We start from the raw sequence: 16,340 nt of genomic DNA on the forward strand, positions 1-16,340 counted from the left end.
TGGTCAGTTTTCCATTCTTTCAGTGCAATTTTTAAAATTTTATTTATTCAAGCGAGCATATCTAAAATAAGAGATTTATCATAATTCTTCATTTGACATTCAGTTCAACCAAAAAATATTCATTCAAATAAAATATATTAAATAAGTTAATAATAAAAATAATTTACTCAAATTAAATTATACCTTTCATGTTTTGATTGCTATATGACCGATTTGTGAAAACTTATTTCTGTGCAAAAAGCAGAGGAACAGAAAAAAAATCAAGTTTTCACAAAAAAATGTAATTTATTTTGATTTTTAAATTTGAGGGAAAGTATTTTGAAAGTAAATTCCAAGCAAAATATTCTGTGCATTAACGTATTTATTAACAAAACATTCACTTTTACTTAATTACAAAAACTCCCTTTCTAGCCTAAAATTCAAAATTTCATGAAATTTAATTAGTTTTAAGTGTTTAAAAATAACAAGGATATGATATTACTATTTGGATGAATATATTAAATTTAGTAGAATAATTAAATAATAAAAAATAATTTAAAAATAACCATTTAAATTTTACTTTTAAAGATATCAGTAAAGGACACTTAACACATTATAAGCAACATATAATAATACGACACTAAACTGAATAAAGAATATTTTAAAAAGAAAAAAAATCAATATATAATATTCAGTCACCACTTTTATGACTATAGGTCAATAAATAAAGAGAGTTAATATTCGTAGAAAGTTAATATAAGATAAATATTATTATTTATTTATTAATAAAGCAATCCCTTATTTACTTTGATTATTATAAAAAACATCCCGATGTATGAGCTAGCTATTATATACTTCACAAAAACTGAATGAAATTTGTTTTTCTTTACGGCACTACATTTTTGCTACAAGCACCTCTATTTACGATTTTTTCAATATGGGGATCACATTCTAATAAAATCTAGCGGGAATGATCACCTTGAATAATTCTTGTATACTCTCACCTATAAAAGTCTTATTTCTCTTCTTCAACATAAAATTGCTTACCTTGGGAAAGACCGCGAATATCTTGTGCGGCATTGGTGAACGATACATAAAAAAAACAAAAAAAAAACATCGATGTTTGGCATGAATCCAGTTTTTTTATTCAATCTATCATGATAATATACCTTTTAGGTGTCTTTTGCCAGCCAACTGGCATCAAAATTTGAGACAAAACTATAGTTTGTACACTTGATGAAATGACTTGTGTAATTTCATTAAGTTTATGAATTATTGTATATAAGAGCATGCAAAAGTACATACCGATATACTGGCTAATCGTTTGTCGAATTTGGCTCAGATTTTGATGAATATCTGTATTTTAGATACTAACACCTGAGAAGCATAAGAGTAATAAAATAAAAAATAAAATAAATAGCAAAAAAATTTGTACACTTCTGTACAAATTTCATCTATCTAGATTTTTGCTTTGTGTAGTTATCGAGTTCACTTGACTCGAAAAGTCAGCCAGGCAGGCTTTCTGTGAACAGCATTCATTCAGAATTTGACAGAATTCTACAAATTTGACCATAATTCCATAGCTAAATTTTAGTCGCTTAGCTGATACAGTTTTTGAAATCGGGTTCACATGACTGTCTCACTGAGTTCGAAAAATGTGCTTTTCGAACTCAGAAAGTCATGCCGATAAAATCTCATTTTTTTTTTTTTTTTTGGCGATTAAAAAATTTTCTCTGTATTTCACATACGAGAAAGTAAAAATAGCTTATCTCTGCAAAGTAACTTTTAGGGTTGAACAGTTGTCTTTCGTATGATTCTTCAGCACTAATCTGAAATATTTTTGAATCAAAATTTCATTCAGTTTTTGTCAACGGTATGATAGCTAGGGGATCATGTATCGGCATAATTTTTTTATAATCATTCTGTATTATATTTTCGTATCCCAAACGGTTTTCTGTGTTTGCTAAAACCAAATCCCAATCCAAAATTCACATAGCATTTCTTTTTAGAATGTATTTGATAAAATTTTAAATAAATTTTATTGTTTCCGACAATATCAGTTTGGCAATGAAAATAGACAATTTCATATTTGTGCAACATTTCTTTATATTTTTGTTATTTCGTATATTTTAAACAGAAAATCAATAAACATTCAGTCAATAACTATTGACATTTCATATCAAGTTCACATCCAGCAATATTTTTTAATCTTTGATTGACTTATTAAAATGTTAATAATAACTTACGCATGACAGCACCACCAAAAAAAAATAACATTTAATAAAGCGAAACTTTAAAGGTCTATTATTCCTTCCCTAAGCAAATAATATTCAATTTCCTAAACAACAATCTGTCCGAAATAATATCAATCAGAAGAAACTATCAATCCTTCTTCAACATTTAATTCTAAGAATTTTTAATACTTTAAAATGTATAATATGAACTAATTATCAAAAAATCAAAATGAAGCATTTAAAAAAAAATAAAAAAAATACAAGATACAATAATTTCACTTTCTCATAAATTGTCTTCTGACATTTTATAAACTCTTAGTTATTTCTCGAAAATAAATGAGTGACTCACCTAAACTGACTGGGCTCATTGGCATGAGTGGCACGAAGCTTCGTCCACAGAACTCGAATGATGTTAATTAGAAACACCAGATTCAGCTGGAAAGAAATTAAAATTTTCGTAAGTACTTCATACGCCGAAATAAATAACAACGATTCGATGTGAACATTCGTAAAAAAACAATTTAAAATGTTTTTGATAAAACATGAAATTAACTTCAATATTTAAAAATTAAAAAATCAACAACACCTACGTACAATTAGACATAGGCGTTTCTAAAAATTGTAAACTTTCTATTAAAGATCGAAATAACACTTCTTTTGAAAAAGTGAAATTTCAATTTTGAATCGTATTCATACCAGTATTAATTACCAATCTCGGCGCAAGTGTTAAAACCGATACGTACATAATTCCCGATTTTATTACAAGAGAAAAGAATCAAGCTGTGGCTGAACCAGGCAAACTAGTATCAGGTACAAAGTTATCATGTGCAATCAGGTAAAAAGTATCAAGTGCAATCAGGTAAAGGTATCAGGTGCAATCAGATAAAGGTATCAGGTGCAATCAGGTAAAAAGTATCAAGTGCAATCAGGTAAAAAGTATCAAGTGCAATCAGGTAAAAAGTATCAGATATAAAGATAAAATTATCAGATACAATCGGGTAAAATTATCGGGTATAAAGATAGAAATATCACGTACAATCAGGTAGAAAGTATCAGGTATAAAGATAAAAGCATCAGGCGTAATTAAAGCTAATAGGTAAAAAGTATCATGTATAAAGATGAAAGTATCAGGTATAAAAGTATCAAGTAAATTATCTGCTACAACCGAGTATCAATGCCAACTGTTCTGTACAGCAAAATAGGATATCAACCCAACACTATTGGTAAAGCTTTTTCAAAGCGTTGATGGACACTTCATGGTCATTTGAAACTTCTATTAAAACTGTGTGGCTGTTAAAACTACTTCTGCTTTATAAGTTCAATTAAATATGTCATAGACACTGTCTAAGCTCCTCTTTTGTCTATAAAAGTGCATGAAGTGGAGGCAAAATGTTTGACATGGAAATAAAGCTGACTGCGCACAGATATTACCAGCGCAACCAAGAGTATTTAAAAAGCGATTATTACGCATGCACGCAAATTCCCGTGCTCCTTTAGATAGAGTGTTGTGTTCAGATCTTTTTCTTCTCTATCCTAGTTTATCAAGAACTGGATTATTCTTGTACGAGCAAGGGGATATATTTCCCCAAAATTCGTCAAAATATCAATTTTTATTTATCAGTTCATTTCATTGCTCTTATCAGCCAATATAATGAGTCAAAAATGTAAAATTAATTCCAGAATAATACTCCAGAAGTCATTTAGATTTTTAGTTACGATAAATTAAATAATGCGCAAATAAAAATTTCAAAAGTTTTTTTTTTTTAATTCCACGTTAATTCCTCCTTGTGAAATAATATAATTTTTTATTACCGTCATATTTTTTAATAGTTTAAGATAGAGTTTCAAATTTGTTAGTATTTATTTATCAATATGTATATAATAAAACTGTTCATATAATTTTGTGCATTCAGAGGATTAGCATTTTACATTTTTATATACGATATCAAATGAGGCAATACTATATTTTCCCGTTTTTCACTATACATAATAGTAAAAATGTTATATTTACTGTTTAATATGCCTTTAAATCTATCTTTAAACAATTTTGTGTAGTACATCTTAATGAAACTATAAATACAATTTAAATACAATTTAAATTCAAAATATTCATAATTGAAAAAAATTCAAAAAAGTGATTTTTAATATAATTTCTACATTTTAATTAAACAGGCAAATCAGCATGATTTTTTTTTCTTTTAAAGGTGATTTTATTCGAATTTTAAATTATAGTATCATCAAAATATTTTTAATAAAATGTAAAAATATTTTTGGAATATTACGCACCTCCTTGTGAAATAATATTTAATTTAATAATTATATAATATATAATAATTAATTTTTTAACAGGTATCGATATAATGTCAATTATTTTGCTATGAAACAAAACTACATGTTAAAAAATCAGTTTTATGATATACTAATTAAAATACCGTTGAAAAATATTATCGAGACTCTAAAATAAAGATAAAATATTATTAGAAAAGCCATTGTATATCAGACTAGGTGACCTGAAAAAAAGGGAAAATATATACGGCATAAACTCAATTTTTCTATCCAAATCTGTCTTCAAAATTAAAGGAAAACTCGATGAAATCGCAGTGCAATCAAATTCCAAGGCAAAAAACGTAAACGCATGCGAGTATATGTTTTAAAATAAACATCAAGTATTCTAATTCGTTTTTTTATAAGAGAGGTGAGTTATTTTTAAGTTACAAGTTGTTTCAATACTGATCGTGAGTTCTGTAAGGATATTTTGAAGTCTATTCAAAGAACATGGAACCCCTTTTTTATGGTCAAAAAAGAAGAAAAAAGGAAAGAACTAAAAAAAAAAAATCTTTCTTTCTTTAGAATTCTTTCAGGAAAAAAATAATATGATATTAGATTTTTGAATTTTTTTTTAGCTTTTCTCTTTCAAATATCAATGTCACACATTTAACTCGGTCACTTCTTTCTGAAAAAAAATTCTTCATTTTTTTTTTCAGAATTACTGTTTTTTTTTCTGCATTTTAAAGGTTATAAAGTATAAGGAAGAATAATGTTGAACCAGATATAATAATATTCTTTATTTTTGAGATATTGGTATTTTGTGGATGTAAAAATTAACTTGGATGTATTTAAGAATTACATAGTTGCTATGGGCGCTGTGAAAAAAGTTTTTAAAGCCTATCAACATACTGAAAACTAATTCTCTTTTATTTTATTTAAATTCTATTTACCAATGTTTATTTCATAATTTAAAATGTTAAATATTATGGTATCCTTTAATTACTTTTTTTTAGAAATTTTTTTTAATGTTGCATGAAATCAGAGGATGAATGTAATCAATTCTCTGACACCTGAAGGTAGTTGAAACTTGAATGCAGTTGTACGGGGAAATTTGTTTATAAGCGATTCAGTGACTCATCGGCCTAGGGCACATTTCTCTCCACATATTAAAATATGTCACAATCCATCAGTCACTAATTGACCGATTAAGTTAATTAGTGACGTAGTTATATCGATTTACCAAATAATTAATGGTCAAATTATGATATTATTAAAATATCCCAGAATATACAAGTTTGTAAACTTTGACACCTCAAGTTTTTTAAGAAACGAGTTAAAAAAGAATCAGTGATAAAATTACAAGAATCAAAAAATTACAATCTTTACAAGAAAGAAACAAATCAAGTTCAATAAAAATTCACAAAAATAAAAATTGATTTTTTTCTGATATTTATATACAAGAATTTTTATTATTTTTGCAAATAGCTGATTTCTAAGACTTTAGAGATATACCTATAGCTCCAGTATATATGCTTACAATGTCGGGAATAATTAAATTTTATATTCGGGGTAGTAAAAAAAATGTTACAAAATTAAACATTTTTTAGTTCCCGATATTATTTAGTAAAATATATAGATATTGTAACATTTCACACACACACACACACACACACACACACACACACACACACACACACACACACACACACAATCCATGATTCTGTTACTAAAATTATTCAAGTTATAGGACATTAAAACTATTTAAGGCGAATTTTTCAATTATCTTAGCGATCTCCAATGAGATATTAAGGGATCATTTTCAAATTTACATTAAGCATTTTAGCATTATAATTGTTTACTTTAAGTTAAATTTGTATACGATACCTAATAAGGTTAATCAGTTATAACTTGATCAACTATCGTCTAAAAACAATGGAATTTCTTTAATATTATGTTTTAAATATGTGCGAAAGGAACGAAGGAACATATATAAATTTGGATTATATAAATGTTTCCAAAATACATTTACTAACTATTATGTATTCTAAAACATCAAAAAAAAATCATTCCATCATTTAAAGTACTTTTTCATCTGGAACCACATTTCTTTTTCTCATAGTTAAAAATTAGTTATTGGGTCACTATAAGGCCAAACATCTTCTACACGTAATGAAAAGCGTTACGTATTATAATAAAATACTAATATGAGCAATAAATATTAGTGAGAAAAAAATAAGATAGAAAAGATAAGCATTGCATATTAGAGTGTTTAGATAAGATTAAATGATAAACATTACATATTAATTGCCAGATCCGCATCATTGGATAACTACGAATATAATAATTCTAATTTTGTGAATTTTAATCAATTCTCGGTATTTGTTCTCATATGCTGATTTCTCGAATAATGAAATGTGTTTTACGACATCCTGCTCGGACAACCAGGGAACTGTGCTTAATCTTACGTAATCCAGAATAATATTAAGCTCGATAGATAATCCCACTTTATCCTCTGCATTGAAATAGAAGCCTTAATACTTCAATTGAGCTTTAATCACTTTTGAGCTATTACGGAGTTTCATAAAGCATTTTTAAAATGAACTGAGTTGTCGGATTACTGGAAATTGAAGCACATAGATTGCTTTGGGAATCAAAATATGACAGTGAGACTTTAGTAATCTATTACTATAGTGATAATTATAGCTGAAATTTAATAATATGGAAATTTAATAATATTACAGCCACTTGCATCTCAAAGTTCCTTCGGAGGCATTAGAAAGATTATGTAAATGATTTTCCACTTACTGTATTTCAGTGCTTCATTCTTAATTTTATTTTAAATTAATCTTTTACTTTCTAATAGTATAAGAAATACACACGCAAAATATTGAAAACACATATTTAGAATTATATATATGTATCTGTGATAACGAGAAAACGCTTAAAGCTAGATGGGTCAAATTTAATATGGCTTCTATATGCCATATTTGGAGACTTAATTCGAAATTTATATAAAATCTGTAGAAGGGAAATATGTTTGATCGTCAACATGCGAATTCAACAAATCAAAAATGCCAAGTTCTTTGATATTATGCCGTTCTGAAATCTATACACAAGCATATGATGACAGCTGATGCATTATCATATAATCTATCATATTTGATTATATGATAACGTATGTATTGGATTATATGATATCACATTTAATTAACGTCACATTTAAATAACGTAATATTGGATTATATGATATCACTGATTAACGTATATTGGATTATATGATATCACATTTAATTAACGTCACATTTAAATAACGTAATATTGGATTATATGATATCACTGATTAACGTATATTGGATTATATGATATCACATTTAATTAACGTCACATTTAAATAACGTAATATTGGATTATATGATATCACTGATTAACGTATATTGGATTATATGATATCACTGATTAACGTATATTGGATTATATGATATCACATTTAATTAACGTCACATTTAAATAACGTAATATTGGATTATATGATATCACTGATTAACGTATATTGGATTATATGATATCACATATCTTTCATATAATATATCATATTTGAAAATTTATGAAATTCCAATTAATTTTTTACTGGCACATACCCAGGAAAGTAAAGAATATAGCATTTTATAAAATTTAAAACCACATAAATTATTTGTTTATTTAAATGCACGAAGATAAATATATGTTATCATTTTAAAAATGTCATTTGATTTGAACGAAACAGTTTTTAAAGTTATTATGGGAATTTAGAATCAGTTTCCTAGAAAATAGCCAAAATAATACTGCAAAAAATCTTTAAACCAAATGTAATTCTAACTTATTCTTTTAATGTCTTGGAGAATTACTGAAATAAAACTTGTAGTTATTAATGAAATCTCTGAGAAAATTATTCAGTCGTGGTTGGTATAAATAAGTATATATTATAGTGATCTTATAAGAATACATGAAAAAGGTTTTCAATGAAAAGATTTGATTTGTAAGGTGCTATTTCTTTTTGTGAAAAAAATCACCTTAAAACCTCTCCTACTTTTTGCACTTAAACGCTTTAGAATACGATATCAAAGCAGTTTTAATTACTTTTAATTAAAAATTTCCCATTAATAATGGAAGGAAATATGGTAATTCTGGATTAGATATTTTATTACTACAATTTTCTCAGATCCAAGACACCCTTCACTAAGAAATTTTGATGCAGAAAAAAGTACTGAGAATTAGATTATTATTAATCTAATTTTTAATACAGAGGACATTAAATGTTTTGAAATGGTCTGATGATTGAATTAAAAAATACTTTGAAGCGAATATAAAAGTTGAATTAGATTTTAAGACATTTTGATTGAAATACTTCGTCGAATTTTAATTATTTAATTTCAATTTTATGCATATATAGAAATGATGAAGAAACATATTTATGTAATGATATCTTTTAATTTAATTTAAATCGTAATTAAATTATTAATTTTATCAAAATTGTGGACTTTAGCATTTTTTCACGCGCTGAGGGAAGGTATAAAAATCCTTAATGTTTACAAGCTTCTTTCAAAGATATTTCTGATTCCTTTCCTAAGTCTACACATGTCAAAGAAATCCTTATCAAAATCTCATAGCAAATTCACTGAAGGAAAAAATGTCACTTTCTTTTACTCTTGTACCGCAATGTAGACTGACGTATTTCTCACCGCTTTTTATCGGTATAAATTATGCTTCCAGAGATGAAATAAATCGACGGTAAACATCCAAAAATGTCTTCTAGTATTCACTCCAAAGATTTTTAAATCTTATTATATAATGGAATTTTTTTTCTTTTAAATTTACGAAGAAATCCTCATGAATATTGTACTACCTTTCCTATCTTGTAAATGTCAAAGTAAATAAAAATCTCTTGGATAAAGACCTAATAATGCTGATGGCAGATGAAAAATATTCTATTCTATATTTAATAAATATCTTTCTAAACATAATATAATAAACTGAGTGAATTTTTTGAAGTAGGAGAGAAGTATGAGGTTCAATAAATTTTAAATTAAGTAACAAATGAAGTTAAAATCATGCAGATAAGAAAAACAATGAATATGCTACTTTATTAAAATCGTGGAAGCCATCATATAATTAAAAACATTACAATATTACATCTAGGTGTTAAAAAAAGGGTTTTTGAATGCTTTTGGAGAGCCATTCGATTTGATTTTGCCTTTTCTTTCGTTGACTATAATTACCTACTTATTCAGAACCTATTTGCTCTTTGAATTATTGCTTTGATTCATAAATTTAAAAAAAGGAAGCAAACCATTGTCGGGACTTTCATATCTGAGTTGGTATTAATTTTAAGCATATAGTTGCCTTGCGCTATTTAAAGCAAATATATTCTACTTTGCAATGTCATTCAATGTCATATATTTTTACACATATGAACTTAATCGTACTGAACTTTAATCAAACTGTAGACAGAAAAGATAATGAATAATATTTCTCAGTCAGTTATATATATGTAAAACTTATTTTAGCAAATTCTTGGCCGAGAAGAAGAGACCTTTGAAATTTAAATTCGATTTATTTTACTATGTACAGAGAAAATTTGGACAAAGAAAAAGCGATGCCTCAGTCTACGGCGTGACACAAGAGCAAAATCGTCAGAAATGTTTCCCTTCGGTGATTTTAATATTTGACAGGGATTTCTTTGCCATGAGTGAAACTGACTATCTGTGAACCAAGTGTGCGAATTCCATAATTTAGGAAAGGGAATTTTAGGTATCATTAAAAGATTCTTGTAAGTATTAGGTTTTTTTTATCACTTCACTCTGAGTGGAGGAAGTGCAAGTCATCATTTTTCTAGAGCGAGCGTAAAATTAATTAAATAAAAAGTGAGAATTGTATCAGGAAATAAGAGAACATTTTAGAATGATGTTAATATGAGCTAAGATAAAAGTTACGGAATTAATTAACTACTTAAATTGGATTAGGAGATATTATATATCTTAATCCGAGTTAAATCGTAACTATTTTTCTATTTTTTATTTTTCATCCATATCTATTTTTATTTTTATTAATTCATCCATATCTTTTTTTTATCTTAAATTAACCCACACTGCTTAAAATTTTCTCTTATTTTCTAATCCAAATACCACTTTCCTCTATTTAATCATTTCTAACACGCACTTTAAAAATGTTGGACTATTACAGTTCTTATGGCGCAAGCGGAGGGATAAAAATATTTTACGTCCTAGGCATTCCTTCCAAAATATCCAAGATTCCCTTTCTGGAACAGACATTTGCAGAAAAAAACCCTTGTAAGAATCTTTCAGTGAAAAAAGTTTGTAAATATCTCGTCAAACAATCAGACTTCCTCTGAATGAATATCGTTTGACACGTGGCAGAAATTTGCCAATTTTATTTAAAGAGCACGTACCAAATTTCATCGATGTAGTTACTATGTTTTTGACCTAGACGAGTTTTTTTTAGTCATTTTGCACTTTTTTTCTGGATAACAATGCATAATAGCAGTTATATTGGTTTAAGTTGTTGAAATAGCTATCTAAAACAAGCCTCCATATTTGCACCTTGATACGCTCCTATCGGATATTGAATGTGTGTAAAGGTGTGAACGTTTCAACACTGATTTTTCGTGTTTTTATAAAAATAACTATTAATTTAAAAGAAAGAAAAATAAAGTAAGATGTTGTAGATATGACAATATATATATATATATATATATATATATATATATATATATATATATATATATATATATATATATACTATAACTGTAGATTGTATTAATAGATAGATTTGGAATAAATTATTAAAAATGGGAAATTTTGAATTTTTCCATTTTTGAGTGCCATTTTCCGAATTCTGCTTGATCTATTAACTGACAAATGGTAAAATATTTTTCAGTGAAAAAATTGGGACTGCACATACTAATTAAGAAGGATATGTTTAAAAAATTTATGTGTTTTTAGAATTTGTAATTAATTCCTAGAAATTTATTTTCATGATTACGCAGAAATCTGTGTACATTACGCATATAAAGGATTTGAGTAGATCTCTCATAAGAATCAATGAAACGACGTTGCTTCGGAACAATCGTTCCAAAAAAGCGTTAAATATGAACTACGTAGAAAAAAAATACTTAGTAAAATTTTCTGATCGATATCTGTACATTACTTTAAGAAAAATAGGATTTTATCAAAAAAAAAAAAAAAAAAAAAAAAATAGGGTCTTTGAGAAATGCCTATAAGTACTTTTCTACCAATCAAAATTCGCAAATTGAAAAATAACCTTATTTTGCACAGCGATTTCAAAATTGTATCAAAATGGTAGATTTTAAAAAATGAAAAAAAATGGTGAAAATTTGATTTGAAAAAGGAAATAAAATCTTTTATGGCGATTGATTCTCGAAAAACCATATAAAAGCAGAGCTCGTGAGTGTAACGGTCATTGGAAAATGAACCGATTCTTGAAAATGAAAACAAAATTTTAACTTCAAACTTCTGTTTTTTTTTTTTTTTTTTTTTACAAAATCGAGTATTATGATAACATTTGAATTCCTGGGAGAATACTTTTAGAAGAAGACTATTTTCTGGTCAGTGAATTCTGACCATACTTTAAGACTTCTTCGAATCTTTATATTACATATATATAATGTAATATAATATAATTTTTCAAAAAAGAAATGCTGATTTACAGAAAGTACAGAATTACTTACTAGACTATCATAACACCATTACTTGACTATCCAGAATTATATATGACAGGAAATTGCAAGGATATTTATTGGAATCGTGCATGAAATATTGATTAAATTATAGTTACAGTCTCAATTAATCTAAAGACCACATAGATCACAGTAGATGTAAATTTAGCTAGAGAAATTATAGCTGTACTAATCACATTTTAGGGAATAAAAGACTTATTACGCAATCAGGATATTATAGTTATTATGCTTTCTTTACATTAATTTCACGGCATTCAGATTCATATCTAAGTATTTAAAATCTAATATTTTCCTGTTCAAGGATAACATTTCACGAAGATATTATTATAAGTTTTATATTAATTAAAAATTAATATAAAACTTATTTTCATTAATTAACATCAGAGTAAATATATTTAGGCTTGTATAAAGGGAATTCATTGAATCAGTAATGATCATTGTGTTCAGTTCCGTTCTTTAATATTAACGTCTGCTTTTTAAAGCAACGGCACTAGGGATATTTTAGAACGGACCTCGTCATTTTGAACTCGGTCAGATGACGAGGATGACACCTGAGCTCACACACCCTCTCTAAACATCCGTACCACAGCAGCGGAAGCGCATTTGGCCCTGATGGATTTAACGTGAACCAGATCCGTTTTCACGACGGTTCTTCGGTGGAATCGGGTCTCGAACCTGAAACCCTCCGGTTCCGAAGCCGAGACTTTACCACTAGGCCACCGCGGCTTTAATAGCTACTATGAAGAAGAGACAGAGGAGAAATCACTCGGCTCATGAAACTCTTCAAGCCCTTCAGAAGATCAGTTTTGTAACTTACGAATTCAAGGCGGCATTGTGCTCAATAAAGCTCAATGAGTTTGACAAGAAACATTTTTTTTTCTACAAATGCTTATGATTCGATTTCCTTTTCTTCTAGATAAATAGCGTTTAATTTACTGTTCTTGGATCATGAAACTTTTATGTTGAACAATCCCTCACGTTTACTTTTGGATCAAAATTTGTCAAATTTATTATTGGCAAATTTTATACATAAAATATTTATTCAAACAATGTAGCTTTTATTGTTTCATTAAATAAAAAAATAATGTGTTATAACGATACGAAGGATACTAAGAAAGCAATGGAAAATACTTATTCAATCTCTTATTACTTAATTATCAAAAGATAATCATATTAACAACTGTTCAGATTATAATTATTAAGTAACACCAACGAAAAACGGCTATTTTATGTAAAAGAAATGTTAGTTGTTCTTAAATGAGTCTTATGTTTGCCATACAAATATTTATTTATAAAAAAAAACGTAACTCCATTTATTTTTGAAAATTTTCCTAAAAATATTAAGATAATTAGAACACTTACATATTTAATTTATTGTTTAAATCAATAAAATACTTGATATCTGTTTATAAAACTATCAAACCTTGAATCAAAAGCGCAAAATTGAATGAATGCATATTTAAGGTTTCCTCATATAAATGCTACTTCTTTCCAGACAATATATATTTTTCTTGTTTTTCGTCTTCCTAAATATAGAACTTATTATTTGACTTAAGACTAACCAGCGGAAGTACTCTTCCCCAAATTTTCTCATATACTCTCCAATAAATTTGCCATGCTAGAGAACGCCTTGCGTGGCACTGGCGTACAACACAAAATATTAAATGTTGGCGCGAATGTAACATTTTTACTAAATCTGTCGTACCATCCTTGGCAATTAATCCCTGGCATACGTTAATAGTATCCAAAAATGGAATTTCCGTTTTAGAAAGTTCTTCTCAGCCGACTGAAGCAAAAATGTGTCACAAAACCACACTTGTAGTCACAAATTTCCATACCAAATTTGATATATTTATGTCACAGGGTTTTTGAATTATCCCGTTTACTTATCACTGAATGCACAGACCGACAGACAGCCAACCTGTCGTTGGATTTAACTGAAAATTTAACACGTGTCTACAGTACAAGTTTTAAATCTCTGTACCTAATTTTATCTATCTGGTTCCCTTTGTTTTGTAATTATCGTGTCAACTTATATTCAAAACAGCTGGACAGACGAACCTCCTGTGAACATATTTAACCCCTTGCCTAAAGCGGGCGTATATATACGTCTTCCTAAGTCAATGTGTTAACTGCCCCTGACGTATATATATATACGTCTCGCAACTATATACATATATATACGTGGCACTGGGGACCGAATCTCGCAAGTTATCCTCGGCAGGTAAGGGGTTAAACAAAATTTGATAGAAATATAAAAGGCCGTATACCAAATTTCAACAGTCTAGCTCAAATAATTTTCATGTTATCTTTGTCGCAGACAGACAGATAGACAGATGGATATGTCCCCGAAATGTGTTTATCGCACTGAGGGAAGTCTAAAATGTGGAGATTCGACAAAATCACGAATTCGAATTTTTCGACGATCACCATGCTTTCTCTGTACTATGTATACGAGAAAGTGAAATGGTCTCACGAGCACATTTACGACTGCTTTCATTTCACGATGAAAAAGAATGTTGATGCTCAAGATTTAACGACTTAACCAAAAGGGAGAAAATAATATCTAGACTAAAAACTACAGAAGTCTATTTAAACATGTGTCTTATATTTTGATGAGTGCCATTAAAACTTCACTAAACTATGCATGGAAAGTAACAAAAAGTTGCAGCTTTTTCTTTTATCAATATTTGTACAGGCTACCATAAAAGAATGTTAAAGGGTGAAAACAGAAACGTAAATGCTCTACAGCGTGCATATTAGCTCTTTATATCAGCATTAAAATCTGTTTCAGAATGGCATTTCCTCTTTTTAATGGTTAAGAAACACAAAAGCATAAAAATTAGAATTGCTGAAATCAGTATAAGCAGTGTTTATCTTAAACCGGAAGATGAAGGCCTAGTTTGCTTCTGAATCGCATACTTCTTGCATTATTCATACTTTTCTGAGTCAAGATAATTTAAAATATTTTTATTTAAAAAAAAGGCTATTGTTTAGTTTTTATCGATCAAAAAACTGTCACTCTATAGAAATTTTTAAAATGTAATACAATACAGCATTCTTCAGTATTTTTCATAAGAGCAAATAACGTAAGCTTTGAAAAAAAATTTCATCTTATTATACTTTAAAATATTGGAGCAAAATGAAATAAAATGTATTCTTAAATGGACTCAAATCTATGTAGAAAGAAGAGAAGATCTTATTTATGCCAGTCTTATTTTTAACCAATGACATCCAGGTTTTACTCGATTTTTTTTAATAATACATAGATTTATTAATTAGATCTATACAAAAATTCATTTCGAAAAAAAATATGAATTAATATGCATATACATAAGTGCGCAATAATATTTTCATATGAGTATCTCGAAGCTTTGTAATATTAAAGTATATTTAAAACATCAAAATTAGAATTACCAAATTTGATTAGTTTATTTATATTAATGTCACGTTTTTTAAAGCAACACGAAGTTTTTTGAGAAGATCCTCGTCATTTTGAACTACCATCAGATGACGATGACAATACCCGAGGGGGCATACCCTTTTCCAATTTCTGTATCTACAAACGGGTGAACATTTGGTCCTAACGTATTTAAAGTCTCCACCTCCGTTTACAGACGGTTCTACACCAGAGCTCGAGCTTCAGAACACGGTAACTCCAGTTCTAAATTCAAGATCTTGGCAAAAGACCACTGCAGCATCGAGAGGTATGATAAAGTCATAAGATAGAAGCTATAAAACAATGCTTATCTTTCTAGAATTATAGTAAATTCTAAATGAAATTCAACAATATCTCTGACACTGGTAATTGATAAGAATAAAAGTAATATTGATAAAGTTAAGCCCATGCATAAATTCTTTCAGAAGATGCAAATGTTTATTTATATTTCTTTCAATTTAATTTCTATACAACATATGTTAACAAAAGTATTGAAATATTTTTTATATAATTTAATCTTAGTATAAATAAAAGACTATGTGGTTCTGTTCATATCAATATATGTATGTTCCACATTTTCTCCTTAAAACCGGGTTAAATTCAAGAAATTCTGCATGTTTATTATATTAGAAATAAGAAATATTATTGTCAATTTTTCAAATGACCA

General features: G+C 27.9%; 1 protein-coding gene across 3 annotated transcripts in view; it reads right to left on the reverse strand.

Moving 5' to 3' along the window:
* Positions 1 to 16,340, reverse strand: part of LOC129972865 (calcitonin gene-related peptide type 1 receptor-like) — a 275,995-nt gene that overhangs the window by 43,808 nt on the left and 215,847 nt on the right. For all 3 annotated transcript variants that reach the window (XM_056087165.1, XM_056087164.1, XM_056087166.1), the window contains exon 11: positions 2,563 to 2,648. In XM_056087165.1, the coding sequence (XP_055943140.1) occupies positions 2,563 to 2,648 (86 nt within the window). The remainder of the gene's footprint in view (positions 1 to 2,562; positions 2,649 to 16,340) is intronic.

The sequence above is a fragment of the Argiope bruennichi genome, chromosome 6 (assembly GCF_947563725.1).
Source record: "Argiope bruennichi chromosome 6, qqArgBrue1.1, whole genome shotgun sequence".
In the NCBI taxonomy this organism is placed as follows: Eukaryota; Metazoa; Arthropoda; class Arachnida; order Araneae; family Araneidae; genus Argiope; species Argiope bruennichi.